Consider the following 17,133-nt stretch of genomic DNA (forward strand, 5'->3'; position numbering starts at 1 on the left):
ATAAAAGTTTTGACTAAAAGCTCACAACTGAAAAAAAAGGTCGAGCAAATAAGGAGATTATTTTTATTGAATTAAGTAGTCTTGAAAATACAAATGATCTCTCCTATTTAAAAGCAGTGGTTAACTTCTGAGAATAGCCAGTGACAAGGATTTGACATATATTGGGTACTAAATATTCGAATTAATGCAGTCTAATCCTAGAGAAATTAGTTTGCACCTGTCTTTATGATCAGAAGTAAAAAATTATTGAAGAATGTTTTTTAGCCTATGTCAGACTAAAACTTCATGATTCTTTTTGCCACAAGCAAAAAGTATTATTGTTAAAAAAAGTATTGGTCTCTCCCTAATACAAAACAACATTGCCATAATATATGTGAATATCCGAGACTGGCTACTGTATAAATGATTAGAAAAAATGATTTTCTCATATCTCTGAATTGCTCGGGGTACATTCCATGATAACTATGTTCTTTTTGATCACCCATTGTTTTTTAAATCTGTATTAATCTTGGCTTAATTCAGAAAAATCATTTTATATACACTCAATATTAAAGCAAGCCCTGTGCAAATAATTGATTATGCTCAAGGTTAATATGATTAGTTATAATAAGGATAATGAGCTCTGGATATTCAATGTTAATCTTTAAATGTGGATCCATTTATGCAATATAAAACTTTAAGTGTTATAAGAAGCCTATTAGCCTCATGTGTGAAATAGATTCCTTGTAGCTTGTTCAATAAACTATGCATTTCACTCCAGAATTTATAGGTGAATGCTAGCCAAGTATGGAAACTACAGATTTGCCACTGTTTTCATTTAGGCCTTAAAATTTAATATCCATCATTTCATTTCCCAGTCTGGCAATCTCCAGATATATTGTTCCATAACAATCCAAATATATTAATGGTCTTTAGGATGGGGATTCTGTGAGATGCAATCCAGACATCTGAAGGTTATTCAGGTAAGGTTGCTGTAGATCTCAAAATAAGATTATGTACTGTGTGATCAGCTCTTATTCACCATACGGTATAAGATTCCATAGTGTTATATTTATTAAGCCAGGAGCCGGGGTGGCGCAGCAGGTAGAGTGCTGTACTGCAGGCCACTGAAGCTGACATGTAGATCTGAAGGTCAGCGGTTCAAATCTCATCACCGGCTCAAGGTTGACTCAGACTTCCATCCTTTCGAGGTGGGTAAAATGAGGACCCGGATTGTGGGGGCAATAGCCTAGCTCTGTTTAAAAAAGTGCTATTGCTAACATGTTGTAAGCCGCCCTGAGTCTAAGGAGAAGGGCGGCATAAAAATTGAACAAATAAATAAATAAGTCATGTCTTAAAATTAGCAGTGACTGGGTTTGTGGTACAGTGAACCAAAACCAAATCACAAAATTGTTTAATGAACCCAGTTACTACTGTCATCTTTTATTTGATTCTGAGCAAATTTAATGGATACGGTTTAATTTAGACAGTTGACTATAATGTGAGGAACGTCTTAGATATAAAAACAAGAATATTGCCCTCATCCAGACTTTTCTGTAACAATCCAGAGAAACAGACGCTCTGGAGCAATATTTTTCAGCCTTAGCATCTTTAAGATGTATGAGCTTCAACTCCATCAACCTGTTGGCCTGGAAATTATAGGACTACAATTTCTATGGTTCAGAAATATTGCTCTAGAAGAGGGGTGTCAAACTGACAGCCTGTAGGTCTGGATGTGTCACATGGAGGCTGGCACCACAAAGAAAAAAAACATCCTTATGCATCACAATATGTCATATGATGCAATTGAGTTTGACAATCATGCTCTAGAAAGTACTATTGATCCAAAGTAGAACATTTGACTCACATATATTTTATGTTTTTTGACCCACATATACTTTAAGAAGATTATAGAACAGTGATGGTGAACCTATGACACGCGTGTCAGCACTGACACGCGTAGCCATTTTTAGTGACACGCGGCCGCTGGAGAAACTTTCGGAGAGAATGCGCCAAACGCACGCGACGCGAGCCAAAAAAAAAAAAGCCTCCTCACTCTCACCCCTCCCTCCTGTTTCACCTTCATTGCTGTTTGGAGAAGCCCGCGCCTCCTTCGCCTCCCCCCCACCCAGCCCGGGAAGGAAAAAGCCGGCAGAGCGCAAGCGCAGGTTCTTAAAGGATCTGCGTTGTTGATTTCCGAGGACCAAAAAAAAAAAAGGACGTGTGAAGAGCTAGAATAGGAGCCCGGCCCGGCTGGAGCTTCCCTGGCGGTGATGGCACGTGAGCTTTTGGGGCCCGGTGGGAGGGCGCCGGCCATTGTGTGCCCGCACAGCCATTAGGAACCCCCTCCCCCGGCAGAAATTTTTGAAGTGGCGCAAAGCCACGCAGTCCTGAATCGCTCCCTTCTCCGGCCAGCAAAGTCGGCTGCCCAGGAAAGCGCCACATTTGAAAAGCGCGCGTTTAAAAATCACGCCACTTTCCCTGGCAGCCGGCTTGCTGGCCGGAGAAGCGAGCGATCCGGGACTGCCTGGCTTTGCGCCGTGATGACAACAACGGCGCCATGGTGGCCTTCAAGCGTCGCCCTTCGTGGCACCCAACCACCCGTTCCTCAGGTAGATGTCTGGCGCGCTACCGGGAGGCGGAGGCGGCACGTGGCCAGGCGCTGAGCTCCATGGACACCTGGGAGGGCAAAGGGGTGAATGTGGCTGCTGCCTCTTAGGCGGAGGCGAAGGCGATGGCGGAGTCTGCGCTGGGGCCATGCAGGGACGCTGATCCAGGGGGCCACGGACCGGCAAGCTGCCCTCCACTCTCTCTCCACTCTCCCTCTCTCTTTCTCTCTCTGTTGCTGCCGTGGTGCACGAGAGAGAAAGAGAGAGAGAAAAAGGAGGAGAGAGAATAAGAGAGAAAGAGAGAGAGAAGGCAAGAGAGAGAGAGAGAGAGAGAAAGCAAGGGAGAGAGAGAGAAAAAGATTGTGTGTGTGTGAGAGGGAGAGAGAGAGAGAAAGAGAAAGAGAGAAGGAAAGTAAGAGACAAAAAGAGAGAGAAAGCAAGAGAGAGAGAGAAAGCAAGAAAGAGGAACAGAGAGAGAAAGAAAGAGAAAGAAAGCAAGAAAGAGAGAGAAAAAGAGAGAAGGAAAGTAAAAGAGAGAAAGCAAGAAAGAGAGAAAGCAAGGGAGAGAAAGAAAGCAAGAAATAGAGAAAGGGAGGAAGAGAGAGAGAGAGAAAGAGAAAGAAAGCAAGAGAGAAAGAGAGAAGGAAAGCAAGAGAGAGAGAAAGAAAGAGAGAGAAAGAAAGCAAGGAAGAGAGAAAGAAAGAGAGAAAGAAAGCAAGAGAGAGAGAGAAAGAAAGAAAGCAAAAGAGAAAGAGAAGGAAAGCAAGAGAGAGAGTGAGAAAGAGAATAAAAGAGAGATAGCAAGAGAGACAGAGAAAGAGAGAGAGAGAGAAAGCAAGAAAGAGAGAAAGAGGAAAGGAGGGAGAAAGAGCAAAAAAGAGAGGAAGGAAGAAAGAAAGAGGGATGGAGAGAGAAGGGGAAAGAAAGAGGGAGAGAGAGAGAAATAGGCGAAAGGGAGGAAAAGAGGGGGGTTTTGTCCAAACTTTTTTTCTCAAGGTGACACACCACCCGAGTTATGCTTGGTTTTTTGGCGAATTTTGACACACCAAGCTCAAAAGGTTGCCCATCACTGTTATAGAATGTAGATTGCAGTTATTCAAATTATGATGACATTCCATAAAAATGCTGTTTAATTATTCAGTAAGATTACTGATATGATATTAATTATAATGAGACCGCCTTCTGCCGCACGAATCCCAGCGACCGGTTAGGTCCCACAGAGTGCGCCTTCTCCGGGTCCCGTCAACAAAACAATGTCATTTGGCAGAGCCCAAGGGAAGAGCCTTCTCTGTGGCGGCCCTGACCCTCTGGAACCAACTCCCCCCAGAGATTAGAATTGCCCACACCCTCCTCGCCTTTCGTAAGCTCCTAAAAACCCACCTCTGCCATCAGGCATGGGGGAACTGAGATATTCTTCCCCCCTAAGCCTTTACAATTTATGCATGGTATGCTTGTTTGTATGTATGTTTGGTTTTATAAATAAGGATGGTTTTTTTAGATGTTTTTAGGATTGGATTTACATGCTGTTTTTGTTGCTGTTGTTAGCTGCCCTGAGTCTGCGGAGAGGGGCGGCATACAAATCCAATAAATAAATAAATAAAATAAATAATTTTGCATGACTGGACCACTATAAATCAGAATCCTGCCAGGTAGAATTTGGCTAATTGGAGAGATTGCTTCCTGATATAACAAATGTGGTGCATTTGATTGGACTCTAATTTTGCTGCTTTATTGATAAATGACAACCACTGACATACGCTGTGAACAATGTGTGATTAACAGTAAGCAACATGAAACTTGACAGTTTTTGCTGCAACATGCAATGTTTATTGCGGAATGCCAAAAAATGAAGTTAACATTTTCATTCTAGAATTGCAAAGAAGAAATATGCTTTGAAAAGAAGCAGTTGCAAAAGCCAAGAAAGGAAGATTATCCTGGATTTTGGAAGGTAGCTATCTGTTTCTATCTGAGTGCTGTGCTTTGAAAGGCTTTGTAGTAAATCTGAAGCTGCTTATTTAATGTGCTTTTCTTCAACAGATTGAACACGACTTGAGACAACTTGGTCACCAATTCTGTCTTCCACTATGGTTCTGATCACTCTTGTTTTTTGGGGGTCTGTAAAGAAAGAATTCAGAGATTTAGGAGAAAAACAATTATTTTAAATGCTATGTCAATTTCATAGGAAAAGGAAAGGCATGGCTTAGCCTTACATAAAGAGGCAGCTTCCATTGTTGATTTATTGAGCCTAATTTGTTTTACAGCAAAGAAGAATCACAACCTCATTCTTAAAATCTAAGGATTCATTGCTTTGTACTGAATCCGTCTCCAAATAATTCTCATTGATTAAATAAAATATTTATGGCTAAAATATTGGAAGTTAACTCCATCAACCAAAATTTGTACAAAGCTTGATAATCTATTAACCACCAATAGGTTTCAGGAATGATTGGAAAGGAATGATATTTTACCCTGATAATTCCTTTAAGTTATATAAAAAAAGATCCTATAACTTTCATTTTGGTAAAGGGTTGGCTAAAGATTATTTTTTAACAAAAAATGTCAATTACTATTTTAAAAAATATTATTTAAGGCTTTTTATATGATTCGACTGATGGACCCAATATACTGTAACAAATGGCTGATTCTGATGGCATTTGTTTATTTTTCTGTATAAACTGCAGCGTTTATCAGTCCGAACATGTTGAATAATATCTTCTAGGGAATCCCAAACACATATAGATTGAGAATTCTTTTACAAAAAATCCTCAAAGAAAGCAATGGCAAATAAATGCTTTCTAATGGACTAGGAAGCTAAATTGGCACATCCATTTAAATTGTTAGCTAAACTTCACTTTACGTAGTCCTTAATTTAATCTAATATAGGGAAAATCTGGTGTCCCAGAATAAGCAGTCAGCAAATATTAAATATTGTATTTGTGTCAATTAATTAATGGAATATAATGTCATATTTTTAAAATGTACTATACTTTAATATTATCAAGGCATTTATTGCTGTTGTCTCAGAAAGGTATCTTAATGGTATACAAATGTACATTTCAGCACCCATCACAACTGTTTTGTGTGGAAGGGAAAATTGAGCTGGCATATGCAGAAAAAAAGAGTTCTATTTGCTAGAACTAACTTCCATGTTTTCAGTATCCACATTGTATAGGATAACCCATAAGTCATATCTTATGGAAAGAATATTGCTGGCTTTTAACCTATGCGTTTCTACCCCATATGTGCATAATAATTTTTTTTAAGTAAGATTAGTTTTTTTCAACTTTTCTGTTTTAATAAGGATCAAATCAACATTTTAAATGCTTCAATCGATAGCAGGATAACATTATCAAAATATGGAAGTAAATATATATAAAATAAGAAAAATGCATTACCTCTGGAGTTGTTTCCAGATCCCAATTTATCTGACTGTTTAGAATCTCCAGCTCCAGAACCTTTGGACTGGGACTGAGAGCTGGCATATTCTTGCCTCTTAAACCTTTGATCTGCAGATTCCCCACTTCTAGATTGAGTACCAGAAGGTCCTGATGATGATTGCCTAGATCTCATATCTGAAGATCCTAAGGCTTTAGATCCAGATGACTGGTCTCTAGATTTTGAACCTGCTTGTCCTCTGGAATTAACTTCTGAATTGTGTCTTATGTCTCTTCCTCCTGTAGAACTTCCAGTTTCAAAATTATATAAAAGTAGAGAGAGACAGAGAGAGAGAGAAAAAATTGTTTAAACATTTTATTATAGATAACCTGAAATATGGTTTCTTTTTTTTATTTCAGTTTTTGGGTAGAAATGATCAATGCAATTTGCTGTGCCATTTTTATTGGTCTGGAGAGAAGAATTGCTTTCTATTTCATGTTATAGAATAGAAAATGCCTTTTAAAGAGAAGTTAATACTATTCTCTGTTCTCTATCAACTACTATAGAATGATATTAAAATTAAGGAAAAAGAATCTTTTATAAGTATGTGAGGTCTGCAGCTACTGATTGACTCTAGCCTACAACATCTTCAGTATGGCTATTAGAATAGAATAGCATAACATAGAATAGCATAGAATAACAGAGTTAGAAGAGATCTTGAAGATCTTCTAGTCCAACCACCTGCTTAAGCAGGAAACCCTACGCCAAGCTATTAAATAAGCTACTTATTATAGTTCACCCAGATCTGAAGTGGTATATGTTTTGGTGCTTTTTCAGAGAGAAATTCAGGCAAGATCAAGGGTTTTAAAGAGATACGGCATTCTCCAAATGTTCACCTTACCTTTCACTTTTATCAAGGAGACTCCGGTAAGTGTCAATCTCATTTTCCAAGCGGATCTTAACATCCAGGAGCTGTTCGTATTCTCTATTCTGACATGCCATGTCATCTCTTATCTGCTGTACTTGGCCTTCCACACTGCCAATTATTTCTTGTATTTGGGACAGTTGGGCACAGTACTCACCTTCTGTCTCTACTAAAGTAGACTCAAGAGATTGTTTCTGATGGAAAAATAAAGTAGCATGAATGCAAAATGAACACAGCATGAATGCAAAACATAACTGAGTAATCTTTTTTCTATTGAGAGTAATGTTCCCTTGGAAACAATCTAAACAAACTTGTGGCTTGTGTGAAAAGTTTAACTATAGTGCCAAGTCTTTTTTGTTTTTATTTATTTTAAAAAATCATTGATATATATCAATGATTTTCCAACATGTGGACTTCAACTTCCAGAATTCCAGTCATTAAACCTGCACTAGTACAGCATCTGTCAAATAGCATTGATTCATATATTTCCCTCATAACCTGCTTTTAGATTCTATATTGAATATGAATAAATGTAGTTTTTATTTTACAGATAAAGAATTTGTTTCCTAATAATGTTGGATTTATCACATGTGATTGATAGCTAACACGAAGTAGGTTTGAGCATGTTAAAATTTTAAGAAAAAAATATTCAAGAATCCTCTTTTTCTGCAGTAATTAGTATGAGTCCTTTGTGAATAAGCAAGTAAGATATTACAAAATTTCACTCAAGGCCACTTTCTCTGTAATATATTCCATATGAATACTTTCAAGTTTCATCTACTACTAGACCACCTGATTGAGGGAAATATTCATACATTTGGACTGTACATAGTCAAAGATTCCTGGATTAAATAGAGAACTGCCATTGTTGATGCCTCCTCTCCCCCAACTACTCTTTATCTCTTTGGGAAAGAAAAATTGTGATAGCTTGATTTGATTGACGCTCTCATGATGGAATTTTGAAAGGCTCACATATCCTGCTATTTCTTTCTTTGCTTCTTACACATAAAGATACACATCCGAAGACATAAGAATGAAAACTTGAGTCAAGGAAGAATTGTTAGTTATTACAGGTGCTGTAGGTTTTCATCTCTGCTGGTAGTTGAAAGATTAATTGAAGACTCTTGTGCTTCTTTGGAAATAAAATGAACCACCTTTGTTATTGCTTATTAGATTATGAAGTAGCACACTAACATTACTAAGCGTGCAGTGCTAATGAAACATAGAAGACTGACAGCAGAAAAAGACCTCATGGTCCATCTAGTCTGCCCTTATACTATTTCCTGTATTTTATCTTACAATGGATATATGTTTATCCCAGGCATGTTTAAATTCAGTTACTGTGGATTTACCAACCACGTCTGCTGGAAGTTTGTTCCAAGGATCTACTACTCTTTCAGTAAAATAATATTTTCTCATGTTGCCTTTGATCTTTCCCCCAACTAACTTCAGATTGTGTCCCCTTGTTCTTGTGTTCACTTTCCTATTAAAAACACTTCCCTCCTGAACCTTATTTAACCCTTTAACATATTTAAATGTTTCGATCATGTCCCCCCTTTTCCTTCAGACTATACAGATTGAGATCATTAAGTCTTTCCTGATACGTTTTATACTTAAGACCTTCCTCCATTCTTGTAGCCCGTCTTTGGACCCGTTCAATTTTCTCAATATCTTTTTGTAGGTGAGGTCTCCAGAACTGAACCTACAAAAAGATATTGACAAAATATCTTGAAGTGTCTTATGTATTTTAAATCAGTGGTGGATAGTTGTGTTTAGCTCTCTAGGTGTTAGTGGTAAATTCCATTTTCACAGCAATGATCAGAGATACCATAGTGGGAGCTGTATTCTAGTAATACTTGATGGTTACCCTACGTGACTGTCAATTTCTCAAATTGCCAAGAATTAGAAAGGGAAAACTGATAATTTGGGTTGGTTGCAGCTAGAATCTAGAACAAAGGGATTTACTCCAATTCACATGCTGCAACTTCTTTGTCTTAAGAGAAGATTAAATATTTAATCCATAATTTTAAAGCTACTGTTAAAATACTTCTGAGAATTTTTTTTTTACCAGTGATTGTTGAGATTGCAGTTCAATTTCAAGACCCTGCAGACTGCGTTTCAGTTCAGTAATCTCACTCTTGTTGGTACTGGCTTCCTCAACACTGGTGTTGATCTGCCTGTTCAGTTCTTGGCTCTGAAATATATCAGGATTTGAAAAATGTTGTTGCTCATAATATTCAATTAAAATAATTTTGTTTAAAAAAGAAATTTTATGAAGAATATTATTAGGCTCTATTTCACCTGCTCATTGAACCAAGCCTCAATGTCCTCTCTATTGTGCTCAGCCAGAATCTCATATTCACTCCTCATCTGATTGAGGAGAGTAGTCAGATCAACTCCAGGTGTGACGTTCATTTCCACATTGATATCTCCAGCTGCAGTAGAATCATTCATTGAGCTCCTATCCTGTTTCAGGAAGAAAAAATAATTTATTTCTTTTCTTAACAGTTAAAACAATCTTGGAAAGTTTTGATTGAGTCTATCTCTTTTTGTTTGAATATGTTCAGAAATCAATGTTTAACACACTTGGAAGTATAATATATAGAATGCAGCTGCGAGAGCAGTCATGGGCTTCCCAAGGTATGCCCATGTTACACCAACACTCCGCAGTCTGCATTGGTTGCTGATCAATTTTCGGTCACAATTCAAAGTGTTGGTTATGACCCATAAAGCCCTTCATGGCATCGGACCAGAATATCTCCGAGACCGCCTTCTGCTGCACGAATCCCAGCGTCCGATTAGGTCCCACAGAGTGGGCCTTCTCCGGGTCCCGTCAACTAAACAATGTTGTTTGGCGGGCCCCAGGGGAAGAGCCTTCTCTGTGGTGGCCCCGACTCTCTGGAACCAGCTCCCCTCAGAGATTAGAACTGCCCCTACCCTCCTTGCCTTTCATAAACTCCTCAAAACCCACCTTTGTCGTCAGGCATGGGGGAACTGAGATATCTCCCCCGGGCCTATACAATTTATGCATGGTATGTTTGTATGTATGTCTGCTTAATAATGGGTTTTTTAAATATTTTAAATTGTAAATTATTAGATTTGTTATGAACTGTTTTATTGTGTTGTGAGCCGCCCCAAGTCTACGGAGAGGGGCGGCATACAAATCTAAATAATAATAATAATAATAATAATAATAATAATAATAATAATAATAATAATAATAATAATAATATTACAATGCTGTGAATCTTTTGCACACACTCACATGTATATATCTTATATGCTTGCATATAATATTAATATAAATCCCCAAACTGACAATTGAGACAACCAATGATAATTTAAATTTTCATTTCTAGAAAGGTAAACATTTAAATAATGTTATTCAGATATTTCAATGTATTAAATTTAAAGATCAGGAGATTAATTCAACCTAGATAGCAAATTTTAAATCAAACATGATCCCTAAATTGCACTATGTTTGTTGTTGAGGTAGGGAAAGTAAACTCCATCTCAGCAAGTGCAAATTTGTCCTTGATGCTTGTAAGTAATTGTTTAGACTGAATTTGACAATCTAATACGCCCCTGAATATATGTAGATATTCCTAGGTAAATTAACTATAAAGAATGAAATCTTCTATTTTACTTGTCGTTTGAAGTCAGTAATAATATTGTGACATGCCATAGCAATCTTCCCCTCCCATATTTCTCATTCTTTACTAAGGAAAAAATAAGTTATGGTGGTAGACCTTCTGAGAAGCCTATAGGGCAAAATTGATATAACTGGTATTGGTCCAAACTCCAGAAAGATGTGGCTCAGATCCAAAGTGGATCTCGGGTATGTCAGCACTCCTCCCATTTTGTATTCTATTCATGATTGACATGAACATCTTGTTTATACACAACTAGAGTTAGATTAGGGGGATTATTTTCTTCTTCTTTGCTGAAGCAATCCAGTTCAATCCTGTCCAATTCTTTTAATGCCAGCCAATGAGAATTTTGCCAAGTCGCATTTTGAGACTTTGGTCTTTGTTGACATATATTTGTCTCTGTTTTTATGTATAAATGAGCCCAGAAATAGTACCTCCTCATGGTTTTTCTTCATCTGTTCCAGTTCTTCAGAAAAGCTGTTAATCTGCACTTTAAGATCACTGCTTGTTATCTCAATATCTTCCAGGGCCTTTCGTAAGCCATTGGTGTCCATTTCAACACTTTGGTGGATGGCCAATTCGTTATCATACCTAAAAGCAATTAAAAGTATTGTCACCTCCTGATATATCTGGGGAAAATATATATTCCCTGTTTCCCCCTTTGTCTTCATTCAGTGCTTTCTTCAGCTGTTAAAGATTTTCAATAGTCCATATTTTTAAAAGCCATGTTATATTCTGTGGCACGAATCCCAGTGACCAGTTAGGTCCCACAGAGTGGGTCTTCTCCGGGTCCCGTCAACTAAACAATGCCACTTGGCGGGACCCAGGGGAAGAGCCTTCTCTGTGGCGGCCCCAGCCCTCTGGAACCAACTCCCCCCAGAGATTAGAATTGCTCCCACCCTCCTTGCCTTTCATAAGCTACTTAAAACCCACCTCTGCCGCCAGGCATGGGGGAACTAAGATTCCTTTTCCCCCCAGGCCTTTACAATTGTATGCATGGTATGTTTGTATGTATGTTTGGCTTTTTATATTAAGGGGTTTTTAATTCGCTTTTAGTGTTGGATTATTATTGTACACTGTTTATGATTGCTGTTAGCCGCCCCGAGTTTTCGGAGAGGGGCGGCATATAAATCCAATAAATAAATAAAAAATAAATAAATAATAATAAAATAAGTATTAAGGAATAAAATAGAGGAATTACCCTATTAACCTGCTGCTCAGAAATTTCGAGCAATAGAAAAGGTCGCTACCAGTGACCTTGTTATTTATAGTAAGTAATTTGCATTGTGGTGGCTCTGACCTCTTACCACTATGGCACCAGGTTACGGCATATTGTAGCCATAAAAAGTAAAAATATTCAAAAATACATCTGAGTTCAGTATTGCATTCCTCACTCTCTCATATAGACAAGTATTGTCAGCAATGATGATCATCATCTTGCCACTTGCATCACCGATATATTTTGTCTAAACTGAGAGTTGATAGTTAACTTTAGTAGGAATTTGGAATTTGCTTGTATTGAAACACTTTAGAATTTGCTTGTATTGAAGTAGCTCCCATTTGCTTGAGATCTTTTAAATATATATTTTAACCAGCAAAACCCTCTATAGTTTAGGGGCACATTCTTCTGTATGATGAAGAAAAACAGAATATAGGAAATATGCTATTTTCCCTCCCACTTACTTGAGTTTGAAATCAGCACCAGCCAGCCTAGCATTGTCAATTTGCAAAATCAGTGTTCCATTGTCAATTGAGGTAGCAATTATCTAAAAGACACAACATAGAAAGTTTATTTAACGTAAATGATTTACAACAACTTCAATCTCATTGCATAATTTTCTGAATTGAGCATAAAAACAGAGCAAAGCTAGGTCATGGGTCATATCCTCTTCAGTACATAAATTCTAAATAAGTATATTAGTAATATTAAAAGCACTTAGACTTACATACTACTTCACAGTGCTTTACAGTCCTCTCTAAATGGTTTACAGAGTTAGCATATTGCCCCCAACAATCTTACCCCCAACATTTTACCAGCCTCAGAAGGACGAAAGTCTGAGTCAACCTTGAGCTGAAAATCAAACTGCTACTAACCAAATTGCTGGCAGTCGACAGTCGGCAAAATTAATCTGTAATACGGCATTCTAATCACTGTCCCACGACGGCTTATTAGAAATGGAATTAGATTAATATATTGAATAGATCAATTGTTGACATATTTGGTAAATGTAAATGGATATTATATAAGGGGTTTTTTCCCCTTGTGTTTGATTGTTTTGATTCTTGGAGACAACCTAAACAAACCCTTGAAATTTTCTTGGCATGGATTTTCAAGTTTCAAGTTTCAAGTTTAATCAGATTTGTATGCCGCCCCTCTCCGCAGACTCGGACTTTTCACAAGTAATTGCCATTGCTTCTTTCCTAGTGACTGGCTAAAACTTTGTAGTCGAGTTGGGACTAAAACTCTCAGTGTACTGGTTTCTAGCTTGATGCTTTAACCACTACCCAAAATTGACTCTCTTATATAAGACACTATGCCACATAAAGTAGGATAATTAGTAAATATCAGATTTTTTTTTCAAGTAATTAGATGGCATAATTCAAGAATTTTCTGTAAGATCTCATTCAAAACCTAACAAGACCGTTATTTCTTTCCTGAACTCACAAATTATCTTATTATTGTCATTTCATAAACTCTGAGAAATTACAGAGGTGTGGCACTTACCTTTTTGCCTTTAAAGGAGGGTGAGTAACATTTCATCCTTATCCATTAAAAATACATATCTCAGTTGGTTATTGAAACTGAGACTGTATTGTTCAAAGCAATAACATTTATTTATTTATTTATTATTTAGATTTGTATGCCGCCCCTCTCCGAAGACTCCTTGCCTCATATCTGTTAAAGATATCTGTTTACTTCCTTGCCTCATATCTGTTAAAGATAAAAGACTCTCCAAAGGAGAATTCTACCTCCTTTACTATCCCCTATGCTCCTATCCTGCAGAGCATTTCCAGGTCATTAAACTTGACAATAGGACTGCCTGCTTTTAATGAATATTAGAAACCACTCTGGCTCATGATTTCCTAAGACTAACATTGCATCCTGCAGTAAAAGATAAAAAAAGGTTTATCCTACTAAACTTCTTTCTTTTCCTACCTGATTCCTAAGGTCATCAATAATGGCATAATATTCACTATAGTCTTCTCCTGGTCCTGCTTGGTTTCCTGCTCCAAACATTTCATACCATTCTGCAATTTTGCTTTCCAGTTCAGTGTTTGCCTCTTCCAGTGCTTGGACATTTCCAAGATAATTTGCTAAGCGGTCATTAAGGTTTTGCATGGTTTGCTTTTCATCAACAGAAATGCCACCGTCACCACCTGCAAAGCTACCAAATGCTCCAGCAGACCCACCCGCAAAGCTACCAAATGCTCCAATTGAACTAGAACTGCCCCATCCAGCACTCACGGTTCTTGACCTGCTGCCTCTGCCTGCTAGGCCACTAGAGCCTAACCTGCCCCTGCTGTCTGCCCCTCCACTGAAGTTGCACATACCCCATGCTCCACTGCCAGCACTGCTGCCACCACTACCAGCACGCCTGCTACTTGATCTACTACTAAAGCTGCATGATCCACCACCAGATACTCTTGTTCCTCCTCTGCTACTGCGGGAGGTAGAAGCTTGCCTAGATGACTGGCTCAAGCAGCTCATGATTCCAGGACAGTAGAAAGGATCTTCCTTGTGCAGAAATGTAGCTAAGGTTGTCCTTGGCCAGTGGTTTTCTACCCTTTTATATGTCAGCTTGACACTGCATCATATGCACAAATGAATGATAATTTTGTCAACAGATTAGCCTATCCCATCATTAAATAATTAAAATAATTATTAGATAATCCTAATACATATATTTAGACTCTCCCCTTGATTATTCACTTGTTGAGTTAGAAAATAGGTGGAGTAGTCTGGGTCAAACCTTTCATTATAATTCAAGCACTTTTTTCCTAAAACTCATGTGAAAAATTTTCTTTTTATAACTTTTCTTATTCTTAATGGAGTACAACACATGTATATGCAAACCGTTCATATTTAAACTGTGTTTTTATTTTACTATATGTGCTCTTCCAATATAATGTTACCACATATTGTTATACTTTCCAGAAAACCAGTTGCGGTATAAAATTTCAGTTTGACAGTGAAATGAATGGAAGTTCCATGCCATATTAGATTGATCTCTAATAAATAATGTCAATGTTTTGTACATGTAATCATATCATCACCTTGAGTCCTTGAGGAGTTGGGCAGCATATAAATTAGATTAATAAATGTTTGGGGATAATTTCAAATCATTTTACTATCATTAATAAAATTGTATTGTTTCCTAGCATAGTCATTTTTTTAATATGTTGGAAATAATGTTCTAATTTGAATAAAAGGACAAAAGTAATTTTTATTTCACTGACCTTCAATTGAAGTAAAGCATAGTTTGCATAGGAAATATTTTATTTTTAAATTACATTCTAATGGGAATCCATTCCATTCAAGACAGTACATTAACACCATTTTGCATTTTCATACCAGCTACACAGAAGCTGGCTACCCCAAGAGTTGCATGATAGAAGGAGCAGAGCAATATAAAACTCAGTTGATTTGTCTGAATATTCCAGGAAATACAGGGCTAATATATTTCATACTGTTAGTTATGAGTTTCATAATAATTGTCCTCTTGTGGCCCATTAAAATAGAACTCTAAAGAGCTTTTAGAGGTCTTTAATACTATAGAATATATTGCACTTCTGAACAAATTTATGGAATGTTATACATATCTTCCCTTAATTTACAAAACTATTTGCACAACTTTCCCAGCAATCTTTTGCCAGCCTTTTGAGGTAATCCAGGTGAAAAGAAAAGGAGTTGCTACATTTATTCTAGCACATCTTTAGAATTCAAATGTCCTTGTTTGCTCCTTAATTTTTTCATTTCAGGCACTTCTATTTTCACTATTAATATATGTTTAAATACACTACCATACTTTCTATTATCATATTTTTTTATTAGAGAAAAATGAAAATTAGTGGACCAGAGGAATGCTGTCAATTTAATTTACTTGGACTTCAGTAAGGCATTTGATAAAGTAGACCATAATCTACTATTAGATAATGGGTGGGTTAGACAGCAACACCATCAGATGGATCCAAAACTGGCTAACCAACTACATTCAACGTGTAGTGCTCAACAGAACTGCATCTACATGGAGGGAAATATGCAGTGAAGTACCCCCAGGCTCTGTTTTAGGCCCAGTCCTCTTCAATATCTTTATCAACGTCTTGGACCAAGGGATAGATGGGGAACTCATCAAATTTGCAGATGACACCAAACTGGCAGGAATAGCCAACTCTCCAGAAGATAGGCTTAAGATACAAAAGGATCTTGACAGACTTGAATATTGGGCGCTATCAAACAAAATGAAATTCAGTAGTGACAAAAGAAAGGTTCCACATTTAGGCAACAAAAACAAAATGCACAAGTACAATATATGTGATATCTTGCTCAATGGTAGTTACTGTCAGAGGGATCTTGGAGTCCTAGTGGACAACCATTTAAATATGAGCCAGCAGTATGCAGCAGCTGCTAAAAAAGCCAACACAGTTATAGGCTGCATTAACAGAGGAATAGAATCAAGATCATGTGAGGTGTTAATACCACTATGTAATGCCTTGGCAAGGCCACACTTCATTTAGTTTTGGTTGCCACAATGTAAAAATAATGTTGAGACTCAAGAAAAAGAGTGCAGAGAAGAGCAACAAAGATGATTAGGGGACTGGAGGCTAAAACGTATGAAGAATGGTTGCAGGAACTGGGCATGTCTAGTTTAATGAAAAGAAGGACAGGAGATATGATAGCAGTATTGCAATATCTCAGGGGTTGCCACAAAGAAGAGGGAGTCAGGCTATTCTCCAAAGCACCTGAGGGTAGGACAAGAAGCAATGGGTAGAAACTAATCAAGGAGAGAAGCAATATAGAACTAAGGAGAAAACTTCTGATAGAAATATTGATCAGTGGAACAGCTTGCCTCCAGAAGTTGTAAATACTCCAACACTGGAAGTTTTTCAGAAGATGTTGTATAATCATTTGTCCGGGGGAGTGTAGGGTCTACTGCCCAAGCAGAGGATTGGACTAGAAGACCTCCAATCTCCCTTCCAACTTTGTTGTTGTTATTATTATTATTTAGTCCTAGTGTCCAATGCTGTTGTGAGGTCTATTCACTCCAATGAGATTCACTCAATTCACTAGTAGTGATTCCTAATATTTAGGAAGATTATACTTTACGTCTGTATGATTGCATTAATCCTTAACTAATGAAGTCTAGATTAGATTTTGATATTGGATGTTGAGCAGCTCTTAGGTATTTGAAAGTAATGGGATAAGTCAAATAGTCTTGCTGCAAAGATTTAAGAGTAAATCACTTAAATCATTTAGTGCCATGATGGTGAACCTATGCTGCAGGTGGCACATGGAGCCATATCTGAGGGCATGCGAGGTGTGGCCCTATATCAGCTGGCCTTTTGAAGGGCGGGGAGGCCATTTTTGCCATCCACA

General features: G+C 37.6%; 1 protein-coding gene across 1 annotated transcript; it reads right to left on the reverse strand.

Annotated features, from left to right (window-relative positions):
* Positions 1-4,392: 4,392 nt before the first annotated feature.
* Positions 4,393-13,459, reverse strand: LOC139152940 (keratin, type I cytoskeletal 10-like). Its single transcript, XM_070726382.1, has 8 exons — positions 13,264-13,459; positions 12,222-12,304; positions 10,973-11,129; positions 9,190-9,354; positions 8,957-9,082; positions 6,865-7,082; positions 5,984-6,270; positions 4,393-4,703 (listed from the first exon to the last, which is right to left on the reverse strand). Exons 1-8 carry the CDS (start codon positions 13,297-13,299, stop codon positions 4,600-4,602), a joined length of 1,176 nt encoding a protein of 391 aa, XP_070582483.1. The 5' UTR covers positions 13,300-13,459; the 3' UTR covers positions 4,393-4,599.
* Positions 13,460-17,133: the final 3,674 nt, after the last annotated feature.

Source organism: Erythrolamprus reginae, chromosome Z (genome assembly GCF_031021105.1).
Source record: "Erythrolamprus reginae isolate rEryReg1 chromosome Z, rEryReg1.hap1, whole genome shotgun sequence".
In the NCBI taxonomy this organism is placed as follows: Eukaryota; Metazoa; Chordata; class Lepidosauria; order Squamata; family Dipsadidae; genus Erythrolamprus; species Erythrolamprus reginae.